The sequence below is a fragment of the Triturus cristatus genome, chromosome 10 (assembly GCF_964204655.1).
Source record: "Triturus cristatus chromosome 10, aTriCri1.1, whole genome shotgun sequence".
In the NCBI taxonomy this organism is placed as follows: Eukaryota; Metazoa; Chordata; class Amphibia; order Caudata; family Salamandridae; genus Triturus; species Triturus cristatus.
This window is the reverse complement of record NC_140593.1, coordinates 977,864,799-977,883,917: the sequence shown is the minus strand read 5'-3', so window position 1 is coordinate 977,883,917 and position 19,119 is coordinate 977,864,799. Positions and strand designations below refer to the sequence as shown.

Below are 19,119 nucleotides of genomic sequence, written 5' to 3'. Positions count from 1 at the left end.
GCTGTTTGCTACAATCATAGATTAGACACAACTTTTGTTTACCCCTTAACCTTAGCTGTTAAACGAAGAGAATTGTGGAGCCCAGTTACAGTAATTTTTGACGTAAGTGCCCGTGCTTCTCTGTCTTTACTCCCGATACAGCAAGAAGTTTCTAAACCTCCATGATTTCCTGTTATTTTTCAATAAGGTACTTCTTATGCGTTCTCTTTTTTTTTTTTTGGTTGTTTTTCAACTTTGCTATTGATTATAGTGTGTATTTCGTATTCCTTTTTAATGCTTTATTCCACATCAATTGCCAGTTTTTGCTTATATTTTCTCTTAATCTGCGATATTTTATTATACAGCTTATGTTATTGTCATTACTTAACTAGCTATTTATCTTTCTTCTAGTTACCTCACTATGTAATATTTGAGCATTTCTTATTTCAATAAAAATTTTCTGAAACTTAAAAAAGAGGCATGAGCTGATTCAAGAGGACACAGCCTTGGCATTCGGCCGCTGACATTTGATAGCATTGGCCGTGGGCTTCTGACAAGAGTTTTTGGCACTGGAACTCATTATTTTACAAGTTAAGCACTGGGGGAATGGAAGACAAGCTACACGATTGTGTATATTAAGGGCCTGATCATGAGTTCCTCGTAATATTGTGACCCATGCATAAACTCTTGTTTACGCATCGGTCGGAATTACAAGTTTGGCGGCATTTAACGCATCTAATAATTATCGGATACATTAAATTACTCAACCTTCGTTGAAATTTACCAAGGGAAAAAATATTGTACATACAACATCAAGCAGATTTTGGTGCACTAAACACCAAAATCAAGTTAGTCCTATGAACTTGTAATAGGTATTATTTATTGCACCCAATAAATAACGTACCCCGTGGTATCGTTATTTATCAGGTATGATAAATAATGCCTTTGCTTGTAATCAGGCCCTAAGGGGGCAATACCGAAATACAATTCATTCATTATAATTCACATTTCAAGGAAAGGGAGATTAAGTGATTCGCCAAGAATCACAGCAAGAGAAGCCAAAGCCCGAAGCGGGGATGCAAACCTGGGTCCACAGGTTCCCAGCTCAGCAGCTCTAGCTGCTAGCCTACATATCCTCCATAGTTAGTCATCAGGGCCATACTGGCCATAGCGGGCACCGGCGTTTCCTCGGTAGGCCGCCAGGGTGGGGCCGGTTTTAGGCCCTGGAGGTCTGTTTTTGTTACCGTGGGCTGGCAATATCAGCCCCCGGTAACAAAATCAAGCGAAATCGGCTGTTTCAAACAGCTCGGCCGCACCCCTTTGCTCACCCCATGGGGACCGGCTGAGCAGTTTGACAGCGCCAATTTCGGTTCCAAGTCCGGCCCTGTTAGTCATGCGTTTAAAAGTTACTTTGAGAGTATAGTAGCACAGCTCACCGTCTCCAAGATTCCATCTGCTTTGTACCTCCCAGCAGGGCTGAACTGCTGTCTTCCTGAATATCTGTTTAGATTAGAAACACAACATCAGTTCGCTAGAGCAATCGAATACATGAACGTGCTCATATGATACATTGGTCTAATTAAAGTAACTTAAGCAGTAAAAAAGACAATAAGCTTTGCTCTTTTAGACAATTGTCTAAGTGTGGTTATGTAAAATGGCACAGTGCGGCATTTTGTATGTTTGATTTATTTTAAGAGCATATTAAGACACATTTGAATAAATCAATATAAAAGTAAAAGTGGGGAAAAAGGTGGAATATTTTTTTAATGTGATTTGGATGTATTTGTTCATCCTTCGGCACAGCATTCTGTGGGCTAGATGCAGTGTGGACGTACATTGTTTAATAACATGCCTCCAATGGAATTGCTAGTTGTCAGGGGAGGCTCCTCCGTAATGGCGGAGGAGCGTCACCCCACTGAGTCAGTCAGCGGAAAATAAAATGATAATATAACAAAATAATTTCCACTGACTGACTGACCCAGGAAGTCTTTGGCAGGGCGTGTCAGGCATGACAGATAGGAGGGGGTAGAGTGCTCTGTAAAGTGTGCTTGTCGGTTTGGCTGGCTGTATTAGGCCGGCCAGACATGCATGCGCACTTGGGTTTCTCCAACCCGGCTGAGATGCACAGCCGGGTTGGAGAAACGCCACAGGAACTAAGGCACTGTCTAGGTGGCAAGCAAGGCCGCTCAGACCAATCCTGGCACTGCTCTCATGCTATGAGAGCAGCGTCTGGATTCGGTGGAGAGCCAGTGCAGGTGTGCCAGGACTGCTGGGGCACCATCAGAAAAGAAAAGGAGCACCAACGTGTCGGCAGCAGGACAGGTGCATTTTTTATCTTCCTTACCCTCCTCCCCCCAACACTGGAGTTTTGTGGCAGCAGCCGCTGCTATTTGTTGTACATTTTCTAGTGTTTTGACTTTCTCGTTTACCTGCATGTTTTTATAAGCTCATAGCCCTAGAGAATAACTGCCCCTATATAAAAGGATGCACTCATTCATTCATCAAGTGCTAGGTGATTTGTAAATGCAAGATTAAAACTTTTTTAAAGAGTGTCTTGTAAGAAGAGATTATAAACTGAACAGAGAGATGTCTTCAGTGTTGTAATGGCAGTACACAATTATTTATTTATATTTTCTGAAGACAAGAGCTTCTCAGCCTTTGTGCAAAGCATTCTTTTAGCCGACATGGAGCTTGGTGACAGTACACACAGAATGCACAAAGTTCTTACCTCTCTATCATTCAGGCAGGGGAGGCTCCTCCGTTATGGTGAAGGAGCGTCGCCCTACTGAAAATGAAATTATAATAAAACCACTAAATTATCATTTTATTTTTCACTACTGACAGCCAAGGTTAGGGCGTGGGCGGGGCCAGGGCTATCCTGTTGAGTGTCATGCTTTATGGAGGAGTGTTGGGCACTTCTAAGTACGCATGTCAGTTTGGCTGGACATCTTAGGCCGGGTTGGAGCAAAGCCAAAGGCTCCCTGGGCCTGAGTGAGCATCAAGTCAGCCCGCTCAGCTCTCATGCAGGTATTACCAGCATGAGAGCAGTACTGTGATTGCCCCTGAGAGCCTGTGCAGCGTGACCAACGTGAGGAGAGGTACACCAAGGCAGCAGATGTAGGAGCAGGTAAGTGTTTAAAAATATATATTTTCTCCTCACCCCTCCCCCGAGTTTGCGTTGCCCCACCACCCCAAAATAGGAGCAGCCATCAATACATTCAAGGGACTATGACTGGTTGCCTGGTTGATCATACATCTCCATGACACGTTTTTGATCAGTGAAGACACATTGGGGATTTCCTATGGGGTTGTCATAATAAATCTTCCTGGCACCGCAGGTTTGACAAAGCTTAAATATAGGTCTAGCCCTAGTAGTGTCAGCCAATAGGAAGATTGTTAAGGGTTCAGCCTGCCAAATACAAAATGGGCAGTGGGGGAGGCTTTAAAAATGCTTACCTCCTGTAGAGTAAAGTGAGAAAGTTGCCTAACACTGTAAAGACCACCAAAACAAAGTGAAAAAAGTCCCAGAAAAGTAGAGATGTGAGGATTCTCTAGCTGTCAGATTGACTATGAAAGAAAATCAGCACCACTCAGCCTTTGTGGTGAATTGCAGCTCTGGATCCCTTCCCCTCAATGCCTGTATTCAGTCACATAATAAGAGGCCTGAAGTAGACTATGCATGTTTCAATGTTATTTGAAGTGTATAGGACACTGTTCTGTTAATTGTGGGTACTGGAGATTGACAGCATGGTGAAAGGAAACTTTTCAACCATGTGCATCTTTGAAAGATCCAATGTACTAAAATTGCTAATATATTATATGTTTTAAGATCACTCCTTAAAGAATGGAGAAGAATTTAAAGCCAATATTTCAAACGTAGGAATTAGCATTTTTCCTGGCTTTATCCTGCCAGTCTCTACCAAGACTTTCACTGGATTCGATGTCTAAGCGTCCCTAAGATATAATGTAACAAGCATTTACAATGCAATGGTCTCGGCATTGGTAAAGTTAGAGCTATTGGCATTGCTCATGACATTATTTTTGTTTATCTTTTTGTTTTTAAAACATTTAAAGAAGCGGCATTGTCATGAGCAATGCCAATAGCTCTAACTTTAACAATGCCGAGACCGTTGCATTGTAAATGCTTGTTATGCAGTGCTTTGTGCGCATGTCACAGTAACTACAAACAAGCATTGGCAAACCCAATGTATCTGGACTTGGCAAGCTGTCGCAATGGATATTTTGCAAGCGGCACAAAAACAAAAAGAGAAAACAGGCAGCTACCTGACCAATCCACTATATGCTTGCAATAAATATTGTGAAATTAAAAATAATAACATCCGACTGTTTTACTGGTGATGTTTTGTCACAAGCATTTCAGTTGTATCGTGCATTTTATTATTATGTGACAGGGAGAAGAAAAAAATCAACACCGAACAAAACAATTAAGTTAAGGGGAACACTTATAAAAGCAATGTGTTAGGTTGTTTCTCCCAGACCGTGCAAGAGGTCTGGTTGCACACAGAGGCGCAACTAGAGCCCAATTTCGAGGGGGGGGGGGCTAAGACATTTTTACGCGGGGGGGGGCTGGGCTGAATCTTGAAGCAATAGGCAGAGTGGAGCTGCAGGGGCTCTTAGAAGGGGTGAAACACCAGCGAGGCCTCATTAACATGCAAATGGTCTTTCAAAGACCTGTGAAGTGCTCGGGTGCGGCTGTGTGGGCACTGGGAAGCTGTCTCATCCCGGGCTGCCACACACGAGGGGGGGGGGGGGGGGGATGAAGCCCTTTGAGTCCAATTGGTGTTGCGCGCCCAGTCCCTGGGGACGGAGATGAGGAAGTAAAGGGGGTGGGGGGAGGAGTAGAGAGATGGGAGAGTAGGGGCCGCCACAAGAGGGCCCTACCCCAGTTTCTGCCCTGCTGCACTCGAGCACCATGGTAGTAGCTGATCTTGCTGCGGCAAGTTTTATTTTTCTGGAACTTTGAAAATATGCACAATTTAGATTATAGAAGCTAACTTTCCGTCTTGGTATCACAATAAAACGAACTGCAATATTGCACAACAACAGGTACTAAATAAGCGTATGGGAAGGCACATGCTAGAAGAGAGTTGGGAGAACCCTTGCGAATGACGGAGCACCGGTTTCAATCTGACACTATAGTGTACTACCACAAAGGGCGCAATACGGTGTTGCACACTCACCTGCCGAAGTGGCAGCCGGCCAAGGTGGGAAGAAGCAGTAGGAAAGCAGGACAGTAGAACTCCTAAAGTTAGACTTTATAATTACGGTAGGCAGTTGTGGCGTAAAAGAGGTAGAGTGCTGGGTTAGTATGAAGGAGACGCACGACCTGTGACGATTATAGAGCCCGGGTGGCTCCCGGCGGCGGTCTGTTGTCTTACAAGTTGCTGTCACAGCCGTATCAGAACTAGGTTGGCTGCCAGTCATCAGCGACCTCCCCGTTTACGACGATTAAAAGGATTTTTGAGGTACTTGTGTCCCAGTTCACTGGCTCGCTCAATGGGGTTAGCAAAGGCACCAAGTGAAACTCCAAAGAACCAATTCATTTACAAAAGGGGGAGGCCCGTCTGTTGCAAAAAGCTAATTTTGTTCCGGTCACGTGAACTCTCCGGGCATCACAACCAATGAACAACTGGGTTTGATGTTTAAACTTTAGTCTTTAAACGCACAAGCGGTTTTCCAACCAATCATAAGCATCCAAAGCCCGATAGCCAATGAGCTCTGTGAATGCCCCATTCAATTAAGGGCAACACAATTTTTTCACCATTTTTAAAATACGTTTCACACTCCTAAGTGGTAGTGTGTGTGTTAGCATCCAAGCGAACGAGGGGTTGGAAGCGGGCGAGGTGAGGGCCAGGAACACCACAGCCTTTCTCCGAGGCAAAACAGAAATGCCTCGGAGAAAGGCAGCGTCGTTTTCGGATTCGGGGACGTGTTTTGCTGTTATCTCCTCCTTGAGACTTCTTGCAAAAAACACGCCCCCCGATCCAAAAAGGACGGGGCCTAATCGGAATGACTGACCTCTTCTCCAATGGCTGGCCAGCATTCAAGAGGCCAGCCAATGGAGAACAGGGGAGAAGAGGGGCGGGTTCAAGCCCCTCTTCTCCAAGTCATTAAATCTCGGAGCTAGACTGCGCAAGCGCAGCCTTCGCAGCCGAGACCTAAAAAGGAAGTTTAGTGCCTGTTTGAAATTGGGTTACTGGTTCAGGGGGGTGAAACCTTAATCAAGCAGAAACCACAATGCCTGTCAGGGTTAATTACAAGCAAACCCCGAAATTAACATGTGCCCAACCCTCTTGTAGCTTGGCACAAAAGCATTCAGGCTTAACGTAGAAGCAATGTGTAACATATTTATGCAGCACTTCAAACAGTGATAAAGTGAAAACACAGCACATGAAAAACCCCACAACAATTTAGAAAAATGGAGTAAAATGTATTAAATTATTTGAACAAAGCAAACACAAGGAAATGATGGACGGAGTGCTGAAACTTATCAGACACTCACCCTCAGTCACAGATCTGGGTTGAATCCAACATCGTTCTTTAGCTCACTTCGTCACTCCAGTTCAGAACCAGCTATATGGAAATCACTCTTGACCATGTGCCTCATGGGAACAGCCCAGCCCGAACTACCAGTCCAGGTCCTCCCTAGACCAGAAACAAGCATCCTTGGACCGGTTTCGAGGTAACGCCCCTCATCAGCCAGGCTAGCTTGAATCCAGTGGAAAATTGAGCAAGGAACCCACGTCTGGGCATGGTCTGCCAACTTAGGGAGAATTTGGTAGGGGTAAGGACCTTTGCCAGAATATAGGGCCTGAAGGGTGGTCTGCCCTATGACCGACACATTGTGCCATTAATAAAAGTGCAACAAAGCTCGATCAAAACAAGTGAGGCATTGCAACGCTGGCCATGACGAGGAATGGTCTGCGGTCCTAAGATACAACATGCAGATAGGTAAGTATAGTACAAATATGTTCAAAGTGAAAAGTGCTAGAAAGCAAGCAAAAAGCAAAATGTAGCTGGGACAAAAGGGCATTAAGAGACAGTAGGAACGTCCCCAGGTCTGCAAGCTTGCAAATAAGTACGTGCAAATATGTTTCAAAGTGCAAAGTGCCATGAAGGAGAACCAATGCGTGTGTCACGTGAAAAGTGAGTTAAGTACAGCCACCCTGTAAGAGGAGCAATGAAAGAGATTAAGCATTGCAGTGCGAGCCCTAGCAAAGAGTGATCTACTAGTGCAGGAAGCGACCTGCGGAGCATACATGGGTACATGCGGTCCAGAGTTATAATACAACTGGGACAAAAAGGGGGGATGAGAAGCCTGCAAGTCCACTAGTCCGTGGACTTATGTTGGAGTTCATACAAGTTCATAATTAGTGCAGCCCGATTGATATATATGCACTTGCGAGCTATAGTTCCTTAGCATCCTTCCCACTGTAGCAAAGAACTTGCCAATTCGTACTAGCTACATGGAGACATCGGACAAGAAAACGTAAGCCACAGCTTCTGTGCACGTTCTTATGCCGTGCTGCAAAATCAGATGCCTTAAGAGGATTCGCTTTAGGGGAAGCAACGCTGGGCAGCAGCATACTAGGGGTTCTACAGATTCCAAGATGCCCTTGCCCTAGAGATTTTGTTTTCCAATGGGTCGTGTGCTGACATATAGGCAGTGTCAGGAGTCTGGTCAACAATTTGTTCCTCAAGGCTCGTCTTCCCAATGCCGCTCTCAAGTATGGTTGGCAGGGAACATCTTCATGGGATTTAACTAGACCCATGGCGCCGTAGGTGTGGCTTATTTCATTTAGATTTCGTTCCTGTGACAGGAGCTTGCCCTACATCTTTAAAGTGCTCTTCATGTGCTGTAGGGTGACAACTGGGTTCATGAGGCATTCTGTGCTCAAATGTATGTAGTTATAGCACTGTTGCCCATATGCTCTTATCGTCCTGAAATATTATTTGCAGGGCTCCTTTCAGGGAGTCTTTGTCTGCTCTAGCCACTTGGTGGTAGTATTTGATTAAATCCTTTTCGCATTCAATGTCCATGTTTACCAACCCAAATGCCATATGAATCAGCGTGCATCTAGTTGTTTTAGGGAGACCGTGTATTTTTCTGTAGGCACCTACATGAAGATGCTCGAATATCTTTGTGAGCATTACAGGATATGCAAGACGCCCATAACTTATGCTAGGTAGCAGTTTGGCACATGTTACTATTCAAATCACCTCTGCTGTTGGGCTCTGTAACGTGTGGTGAAGTTTGGTTAAGGCAAACAATGTTTTGGCCGCTTTTTCTTCAAGGGCCTTTGCCTAATGGCAGGGTTTTCCTGAATCCGATAGTTAAACGGCAACGTAGTTCTATTTACCGATTGTGGTTATGATTAAGGGGCCTATTTGCCATTTTAGCTGGTGTTTTTTGGCCCTTTGGTTTTTGTGGCATTTGCGAGCAGCGAGTTGGTAGTATTTCAGGTGTGTGGAATGCCCAGTGCCCTCCTCATGCCAATGCTTGTGTGATCTAGTATCACCAGGTCATCCGCATATTGTATGTGGGGTATTTTTATTTTACGCATCCCTTTTTCAAGCCTTTCTTTGCATGTATTTTTGCGGTGGCATGAGTTTGGGTTACCCAAGTGTCTGTATATAGGGCAAAAATGGCTGCATGAAGTTGTTTGGGATCCCCCAAGCGGCCAGTTTGGTCCATAGTATATTTTGGTCAATTCCAATGAAAATAGCACTATAATCGAAGAAACTGGCGTAGATCGGGCTTGTGGATTTTTCAACAGCCCTAGCCGCCAGATAGGACGGACTCATGCTTCTATATGATGTGGTTGCTGAGAAGAACCTTCCCTCTATTACCACCTACAGCAAGGAAAACTTTAGTCCAGGCACTGGTCATTAGCCTTTTGGATTATGGGAATGCTCTCTTGGCCTCAGCAAACGAGTTGCTGCTATCTAAGCTTCAGGTGGCGCAGAACACCACCGCACACCTTATCTGTAATCTCCCCTCCAGAGCAGCTTCTTCTCCTCTTCTTCATGCTCTACACTGGCTACCAGTGAAAAACAGAATTTTTTTAAGATTGACTGCTTAACCGATAAAGCTTTATACGGTAATGGGTCTTTCTATTTATTGTCAACACTCAACCGCTACTCCCCTCAAAGACTTTTAAGATCTTCCGGCAAAGCATTGCTCAGGGCCCCTAGGGTCAGGAAGTCCTGGTCAGGGGGCAGGTTGTACTCTTTCCTAGCTACTTTTTATTGGAAAAAGCTGCCTCTTCAAATGCGAATTTGCAAGGACCATTTGCAATGTAGGAAATTACTTAGGACCAACTTATTTTAACTGCTTTAGTTCTGCTGTTTCCTGCATCCGCGCCGAGATAGCCCTTCTGGGGCGATTCGAGTACATAATACAATCTAATAACATATCACAACAATCACGTTGTCCATTGGTGATGCGTTTTGCCAAAATCCTATTTGGTAAAATGGAATAATATTGTTGCCCCTGATCCAGTTCTCCAGTTCACGCAAAAGCCCCTTCACTATGGCTTTTCTGTCTACATCTAAGCGTGCAATTAGCCCAGAATATCCTGATGTTGTGTATGATCCCTTTTTATGTATTAGGTACAGGATTGAGCCTTTCCATGACTCCATGATTCCAGGATGGTGGATAAGAGTTTGGACATATAGGGGGCCCACAGATAGGTATCCTCACTGAAGATGCTCCCAGGTCGGCCATTTGGCCCTGGAGCTCCATCCTTGCAGATTGTCTTCAAGATGGTTACTGTCTCCTTTTCAGTATTTACATTTGCGGGTTCCTCTAGGCCCTCTATGGCTCCACAATTAAGGTCTCCCAAGTGGCCCTAGATTTCATGTTGTCTACATAGGGGCTGTTCGCATGGTCGACCCATTTTTCTTCAGGGATGGCGTTCTCTTTGCATGTCAATTTGCTTGTCAAGCCATTATTGTAGCCACAGAATTCCTGGGACTTGCATGGGGCCGGCAGAGTGTGAATGTATTTCCACTCTTCCTCTATATATTTTTGTTTTAACGCCTACACTGCCTTTTTGTGTTTTCTCCTTGCCTCTTTTAGCGCTCTTTCGGTGGTTGGGCCCTTCTGTGTCTTTCTTCAGCCAAACAACACATTCTTTAACTAAGCTTGAACCCTTTGTTTGCAGCGTATGAGAAGGACTTGTGTCTCATGGGCACGCAAGGTTTGGTTTGTTCCTTATTGGAGGTTAAAGCCGCATTTAGTTCTCTTATTGTGGCACCCCAGCGTTAGTTGGAAGCAGTTGGACTGCCAGATTGTGGGCCATGTAAGTCTCAGAGCTCATGTTGACCATGATGGAGAGCGGATGATGGTCTCTTTCAGTTCTAGTTGGAACCTGGTATGCTTCACATTTGCTCAGAAGGTATTTGCTCAGAAAAATATAGTCCAGTGATGAAATATTTCTGAATGTGGGTTTAGATTTATGCTCCGGGGTGCCTTTCTAATCACAGGAGCTCAGGTGAAGCTCCCTGATGCAGTCCTCATATGTGTTACGATGCATAGCCTTATGTACCCCCCAAGATGGCACAGCGTGTGTTGAAATTACCAGCCACAATGCACTTATGCCCTGGGTATTCATAATGGAGCATCTGGTAGGAGATGTTCGTAACAACCTTTCTTTTCTTGTCCCTTTTCGGATTGATGTACAGGTTTATCACCATGATGGGATTGGCTTTCCCATCCATTGCCAGGTCTTCAAGCTCAGGAGCCTGTATATCATTCATGAGGTTTAATAATTCCTTTCTTTTTAACAGCAGGACAAGTTTCACAAAGGTGGAAAGGCCCCAGTTGGATCTCCCAAACAAGTCTTTCTTCGGTGCCACTGTGTGAATTGTGTGGTGCCTTGGAATGGAAGTGGGTGCGATGGCCCGTGTTTTTTGGAAGCACAAGATGTCCACTCTGTTTAAATATTCGAGAGCGCTTTTATTGTCAAGCGAGGTGTTTAGTCCTGCCACGTTTCAGTTTATTATTTTAATTGTTGATCTGACTGCCTTTTTTGTGTGTCATCTGCTGCTAGGGATTCAGCTGGACCTTGGTTGCGAGGGAAGTGGAAAGCCACCCCCTTGCGGGAAGTGTTACTAATTATAGTGCCAGTTGATGGCCAACCCTCCCTCCCCCAATTAATTGTCAGGTGAACTGTGATCTTTTTTCCCCCATACGTGGGTGGTTATTTGCTTTGTTCTTCTCAGGTTGAGCTAGGCTTCCTTTTGCTTTGTAGGGGCGTTTTGCCTCTTTATCAAGATATGGAGGTACTTTTCTGTCACTGGCTCACTGATGTGGTTGCCCCATCCTTACAACGCTCCTTTTTCGCTAGGATGCGTTCGACGTCTGAGCTATCTGTCCACTCTGGTAACACGGAGTCTCTGCAACTGATCCAGGAGTAGGTTTTGAATTTGATTAATTTAAGTGCTCTGATGTAAGATACAATAGTGAGGGTGTATTGCTTAAGAGATGAAGGATATTCAACCTGTTTAAAGTGTCCCACACTCCTCTCAAGTTGAATTCCGGAGTGAAGATCAGTGTTGTTGATGTTGGTGCAGTTAAGACCGCTTCTTCATCAAAAGTGGGTTGAAATGAATGGAGGACTGGAATCCAGGTCGGGCAGTCCTGTGGCGGCTGGCCCACAGCGGTGCAGTGCTAAGGCTCATACATGAGCCTTAGCAAGACACCACAATGGGAATGCCATTGCATGTTCCTGCAGGGCATGGACTGTCAAATCCATGCCCTGCAGGAACTGGGGGTGCACGCATACATATTTGCCCCCCCTGCATGCATCCCCTGGAGCAGAGGCAACTGGGGTCCGTTTCCTCAACGCCACACTTTTCATGGCAGGTTCACCATCATGAAAACTGTGGCGGCGAGAAAACTAATATGCTTGGCAGTGCCGCAGCGGCACCACCATAGGGGCCTCAGACCACTGCAAAACCGCCAGGGATCGCAGATCCCTGGCGTCAGCAGCAGTCCCATGGAGGTCCCATTGCCCAACTTGTAATAGGGCAATTGGACCACCAGTGCGACGGGAGCCGCACCATCACCGTGGGTTTAGCAGTCCATCAGACCGTCAAACTGAAAATAAGGCCCTAAGTCTCAAGAGATAGCTACCTATAGAATATATCATATGTCATGAGAACATCAAGATTAAATGCACGGATAAAAAGATATGATAATCTGCATATCTGTAAATGATTTATGATTTAAAGCCATCTGTGTGAATATAAATCAATTGTTCATGTTATTTTTAGTTAGGATTTTAATATTAATATAGATTAATGTTTTCAACCCCTAATACACTCAAATGTACATATACATTGATATAACAATGACAAAATAATATATATATAAAAAAGTGGACGATGCCACAAAATTACAAACGAAAAAAATGCACTGATTATTTAGGAAGGCCACACAATTGTTTTATAAAAATGCATGCATGCACCGTTATCATTTTGTTAAGACATTGCATTTAACTCACAATGCAACAACTGCATGGTCTCTGTTGCCTGCACGCCACAAAATATCAGCAATGGCTATCGAAAGGCAATTTGTTCTTTGGTGATTTGAAGGTTTTAAACACCTGTAAAAGAACGCATTAAGGTTAAGTCGTTTACAAACAGAAAAAACATTAAAGGAAAAAAAGTTCGAGTTCAGGAGCATATTCACTGAACAGGTGCCTCCCTCTAAAGCTATTGGTTGTTGATTTGTATACACACCACATACGCGTTCTGTTGCTATGGGACACTGGTAAAAAAAACTATTATCTTGATCTGCTTTTATACCCAGTTAGGCAACCAATATTTTCAATTAAGTAGCACAGCAAATAGAGACAATGTTCGGTAATATAAAACTATTAACTCTAAGTGATCACAGTAACAGGATCTTAATGATGAAAATGGCTGCCAGAGCACATTTCAAACGTGAATCAGACACTGGTCCCTTACAGCATCTTTCCTGTTGTAATTTCCCGATTAGCCCATGCAGAAAATACCTTACTACATGGCTGCCTAAAGCAGATCCATACCTTATTATTTTCACAGTATGGGAGGAATCTGGAGTTGAATTGTGGGACTGGGGTTGCACCTGGCCTGAGGCCCATGTCCCAAAAAAGAATCTTCAAGTGCTCTTGGATAATAAAGCACACTGAGCATTACTATCAGCTGCACAAGTCGTCTACTCCTGTAAACAATTTACAAACTCCACACAGCTGAGGTGGCTTCAGTTGCATATCCTGGACATGAGCATATTAGAGAGTAGGAGAGATACACAGGCTATCCCACATGCATTCTGTATGCACTACATTCTTAATGTGACCTCGAGGAACGATGTGCAATTTATTCACAACATCTTAAGGATGTTATATTCGGCTGCTGGATGCTCCCCTTCTCAACTCACCCCTCTAACTCCTCCTTTGTAGGGGTATCTACTCATTGCGTGGGAAGAGAACAAGAATGCAGGATTCTGATAAGGTCGCCTTTATGGCGATACTGTTAATCTGATTCTAATGTCCTCACTCACCTCCAAAATGCTCTGGAAAATTCTTCTACCATCAGCCAGAACAAGACACAGAGAGGGTTCTGGTGCGGTGGCGCACTGGCCCAGACCATTAGCGTGGCCATATGCAGTGTGGGTACTCATGCATTGCAGTGGTCTCTATGCAGCTATGAGGGCGTATTTACAAGAGGCCTGCGCCACCGGAGCATCTCTTTGTTTGACGCTCCAGCGGCGCAAGCCTCTCAATCGTATCGATGAAGCGACGCAGAGCCACTCTGCGTGGCTTTACATGGCCTCACAGACATGGAGTAAGGCAAGTCAGTGAAAAGTGCTGCGTGGACTTACTCTGGGTCAAGGAAGTGTTCCAAGGGTGCTGGGGTGTGTGTTCTCATGCAACACTCATGGATTTTGATTCTACCCCAGATTGACAAAAGCACTTAAACCTGGGGCAGCACAAAAAATGTACTGCTCCCCAGAGCAGGCATAACGAGGAGAAATGTTTTCATTTCTCCTAGTTTTTTCCTCTTTCCATGTGTGCTTCAGAATAGAAAGAGGAAAACGCATCTCTGCACTTTCCTGCACAAAAACAATCCTGCCAACAACACAGACACTCTTGCACGATGGTGCCAGGGTGCCTGCATTGGCACTAAGCGCCAAATTATGCACAGGCAGAAAGGACAGGAATGCAATGTATTTCATTAATACGGCACATTCCTGCCCTTTCCTTTTGATGCAGGGCAGATCAACAAGAAGCCGTGCTGCGCTGCCCTGCGCCAAAAAGCGGTAAATGAGGCCCTTGCTTTACAGCTCTGAAAATCACTTTACCGTCTTGCTATGGAGTGATAGGTCACCAGTTGACCGGGGTCAGGAGAGAGCTTTACACTACGACCCCGATTCTGTATCACAGATACTGCTGCAAGGAGAGAGAGAAGGGAGTAACTGCGCTGTCTGCACTGCAAGGGTTTCCAATCAGCACATTGTGGTGAAGTCCCTTCAAGCACACAGTGCAGTGTAGGATTGACATCAACATAGGGAATAACTGGTGATGAGCCTGTACTCAAGTAAAACCCCATTTGTTTCATAGCAGCCTCTACTCATGCTTCCTGTAACACAAACAGAAGTAGCAGAGCTGAAATATACAGTAGGCACAGCGGGATATTACCCTCTCACCATATACTATGGGCTTTCTGGTGTATCATTCCAACTCCTAAGGTGTTGCAATACATGGAGGGCTATTGTACATCGGAAATATACCTTTAGTCATTACACACTCATACTCATAAATGCGTTGTATGTACAAAGAATTCCATTCTATGGTGAATTAAGTGCTTGTGATGTTTTTGTCAAGGCTCAATTGCGGATCTTTAGAATGCCCACCTAATGCCTTTTCGTGTTTACATGTCAGCACGATCTGTCCCCAAAATGGTGGACCTCTCTTGTTATATTGCAGCCCCTGCTCTTTTCCGCCCTCTTCTTTTTTCACTATATGCACTGTGGTATTCCTTTCTTTGTGTTCATGGGCCATGCCTGGGTTCAGACGCGGCCTTTGCCAGTGTGACACGTGAAGCGGGCTGTGTTGGGACTCAAAGTGACAACCAGAGACATCCTATTTGCACTATGTTGCTGTCGTTGGCGGGGGGTGGGGAGGGGGGGGGAAGAGTCAATAATGTTTCTAAGGTCAGATTTAAAAAAGTATCACTTTTAATAAATGTCTGTCTATGCAGTGATCTGATCCAATGTGCTAAGGTGAAACACTTCCTGCAATTTTCTCAAATTTGCAGAGACTGCATCTTATTTTTACACTACGTTTATTCCATGATGTACATGCCAAACATTTTCATGGCTTTGCTCGCGATGGACTCTTAAAGCCAAAAAATGGCCCTGCTCATGCTATTAATTTGCTGGTGCACTCACTTCTATTTTCAAATCAGGCTTAGTACATGGGGACATCAGTGGCTATTTGACACCGAAAGACAGGAAACAGATGCAATACTTAAAGAAATCAGTGTAAATGGCCTTTTTAGGTCGAGCATCAGCGCACATGCGCTGTCTGCGAGACCTAATTTGATAAATGTTACCACACTATTCCCTCCTGCTACTCAAAATTGGTCAAACTCCTGCGTCGCTCTTCTTTACTGCCTCATAACTGGTACAGCCACCGAAACGTCACTTCCCTTGTTCACCAAAGGAACACCAGCTAAGTACAGTATAGTTACGCTTGCAATGTTTTTCTATTGGTCTAAGAGAACAATTTGTTTTTCTGCTCATGCTGCTTTTCACCCGAAGATTTAGCAGCACTTTTCAGTTTCTTATTATTTTTAAACAGACGGACTCCTGTCTGCAATCGCGGGATGTTTGAGCCTCCCGCCTGACTCGAACCTGGTTCCCCAGCTTCAAAGTCGTACAATTTGCCATTAAGCCACATTCTTGCTAACTCCCTAAAGAAAAGAAATCATACTACCTCCTTGTTTTCTTTTTTCCCCTCTGGTGCCGCCACCGCTGTTGCACAACGTTAGGTGGGTTCAATGAATGTGGCTTGCACGACAAGTCCTACCAGTATAGCGCTGCTGGCTGCAAGCACAGGCTGCGGGCGCTAGAAACCTGTTCACCACAATATGTTAAGCAGCAGAGCCAGCCCGGGGGACGTGTGTGTGTAAATGGAGGAGAGAAGAGTACTTGTCTTGGGTGGTTGCTACTCGATGCCTGGGGAACAGGCAGACCCCTTAACTACACACTTATTATTTGTATTCTATTTTTTTCCCAAATGCACTTTTTCTGGAATTTAAAGGTGGTGAAGGAAGGCAGATCCATGTAATAAATATATTTTCAAGCTGGCCCGTCAACTTTCCTTTTACAGAACGGGAGATTGTATTACGCATTTGGGAAATGTGTTATTATTTGCACCATGTGGCATGTGTATGCAATATAAAACAAGCATTTGCAATGCAGTAAGTCTCACATTTATGAGACTTTGAGCTATTGGCATTGTAAATGGCAATACCTTTTATTTATGCGCTGGTTTTCAAAACATAAATGAAAGGCATTGTCATTTACAATGCCAATAGCTTAAACTCTCGCAAATGCGAGACCTATTGCATTGCAAATGCTTGTTTACTATTGTCATGCAAATCTATAGCACAAAGCTACAACCAAAGTCATTTGTTATTACATTAAGAATATCTCATATACCACTATCATGGTCATTGCACATCAAACCACCCAGGAATATGGAAAAGGAACAAAAAGGGAATAACTCAAGAACTTGCTCTGGGAGCCCCTCTCAGAGCGAGATTGGTCGAGAATTCATGAGGGGGTCTAGGAGGTGAGTTCATATGTGCGATTTAAGCTAATACAATACAATGTTGTGCATCAGGTTTATCTCACCCCGCAGACCTTATGCAAAATCTACCCGGCCCACTCAGGTGCATGTCCCTGATACGGAGAGACAGAGGCGACCTTTCTACACGTGGTATAGACATGCCTGGTCCTAACTCTATATTGGGAGTAAATACTTGCACATTTGCAAAAAGCTACAGGATGGACAATCCCCAGGGAGATACAATCAGTGCTGCTGGGACTGTTGCCCACTCCCAAAGCTAAGAAATTGAGTAGACGGTTTGTCCTTTTGGGGTTAGTGTTAGCGAAGAGACATATTGCAATATCATGGATAAGCCCTGTACCCACAGGGATTGATGCATGGCTGCGAAACATGCGTGAGTGGGCAACAGTATGAAACAAGTCCAGAGGGACGGAAAGCTTGAGGATGACACCCGAGCATGGGCAGCTCTGCTAGCGGACCTGAGGGACTCACAGACCCCTGATGCACTGGAGGATTGATACGGCGGATGGCGCTGCTGTTTTTAGGACCGCTGACGGGTGGATGCTAATGGATTGGGAGCTGGGTGGCAATACCCTGAGATAATCGAAATCCCTGCAAGACGCACATAATAAGAAAATTGGAACTATGACACAGAGGGAGGGAGTTAATGCTGTTTAGTTGGCATAGAAATCATTGTAGAGAACTGTAAGGGGATATCCCCCCAAAATAGTTGGTGTGGCTGTACATGGCACATATCTGTGGTTGTGGGGGGCAAGATTGGGGTCTGGGAACATGGGTCTCCCTGACTTGGCTCCTGCTTGTGCAACTTGTTCTTATGAATCAAAATGCCAATAAAGTTTTTTGAAAGAAAAAAAAACTCAAGAACTTGCTCTTTACTGCTTGCTTGCAATGTTTACTGAGTGAAAGAGTCTTTTAAAGTGAGCTGAATTGAGGTCCTGCCTCTGTTGAGGTCCTTCAATCTTGCAAACACGATGCTGATAGAAAGAGTCTATAAGCCTGAGTAGGTGGGCAGCCCCTTGCAACTTGTAACCACTTCTACAACTTTTCATCATGTCTAGTCACTGTACCAAATTTTGACAATGGCTCTCCAGGGACCAGAACAGGATCAAATCTCTGACTTAAGACCTTCAAAAACAGATTTATGCACCCTGGCAGGAGCCAGTTTCCAGCTTCACCTGCTTACTCAAACCACAGCTTCTGGCTCAAAAGACCTCGACACTCAGCTTTCAGGCTCAGAGCCTTGAACTTGAGTGACCCTCACTATCCAGACAAGGTGAATGCTCGAGGGAAACTACCATTGCTAGCAAATGACTTCAACATGATGTGCCATGTACAAACCCACATTTAAATTACCCAGATAAACTCTACTTTCCAGACACTTTCATACTTCAAACCAGTTTGGAGTAGCTTGACAACTTTCATGACTGATTCAATACTCTGCGTGAGCTTCCCACATTCTTTGATTTGATGTTCATCGATTGGCTGGATCAAGAAACAACTACCGATTCAAAGGCACTTCCAAAAAAGATTCAAGGTGGCATTATTTATTTTTGGGGAGAGTTGTTTTGATTATTATTAACTCTTGATCCACTGATCCAATTCTGATCGTGTTCCTACTTTATTTTAATGTGACCGTTATCTTTTAGCTAGACTTGGTTTGGACCTTAAAGACTGTATGTCATTTGAGACAATGTTGTCAACCGTGACCCATTACACATTCTTTCCTTTGTTTCTCACGTTAAATATCCAAAACTGACCGAAGGATCGTTTGTATGTGGAAACTGGTTTGTGTTTGTAGGACTATTGTATGGAATTATTCCAACAGAAACACAAATATAAACTTGTTCATAGAAAAACTTGTTAACAATATGTTCGTAGTGCTCTGAAATCTTCAATCTTCAATATTTTAGAATTCTCAGGAGTGGAAAATGAGTTGCTAAACTAAGAAACATTTAAAACATTACATGCAACGCATGCACTTCACAAGTATTATCTTCTGTGAAAGACCCCATGCTCGCATTGGCCTTTCCATGCCTTATTGCATTCTTTTGGCAACCTGCTTTTCTCCATGGGACACCCTTTATACAAGTAATGTTGTGAAAAATGTTTATGTGGTCACGAGACTCCAAGGTGGAAAGGTAAAGCATTCACATCCATGAGTTAAAAGGCACATTCGTTTGGCCCGAATGAACATGAATAAATCAGCTAACTCAATTTCACAGGCACTAGAAATGTCATGCTAGTGGGTTTCTCG

The 19,119-nt window shown here is 44.3% G+C and overlaps 1 protein-coding gene across 3 annotated transcripts in view; it reads right to left on the bottom strand.

The window, feature by feature from the left end:
* The window catches only part of MINDY4 (MINDY lysine 48 deubiquitinase 4), a 512,572-nt gene that overhangs the window by 156,566 nt on the left and 336,887 nt on the right, over positions 1-19,119 (bottom strand). For all 3 annotated transcript variants that reach the window (XM_085628881.1, XM_085628884.1, XM_085628882.1), the window contains exons 10-11: positions 12,510-12,611; positions 1,416-1,479 (exon numbers count right to left, since the gene is read on the bottom strand). In XM_085628881.1, coding sequence (XP_085485007.1) covers positions 1,416-1,479; positions 12,510-12,611 — 166 coding nt within the window. The remainder of the gene's footprint in view (positions 1-1,415; positions 1,480-12,509; positions 12,612-19,119) is intronic.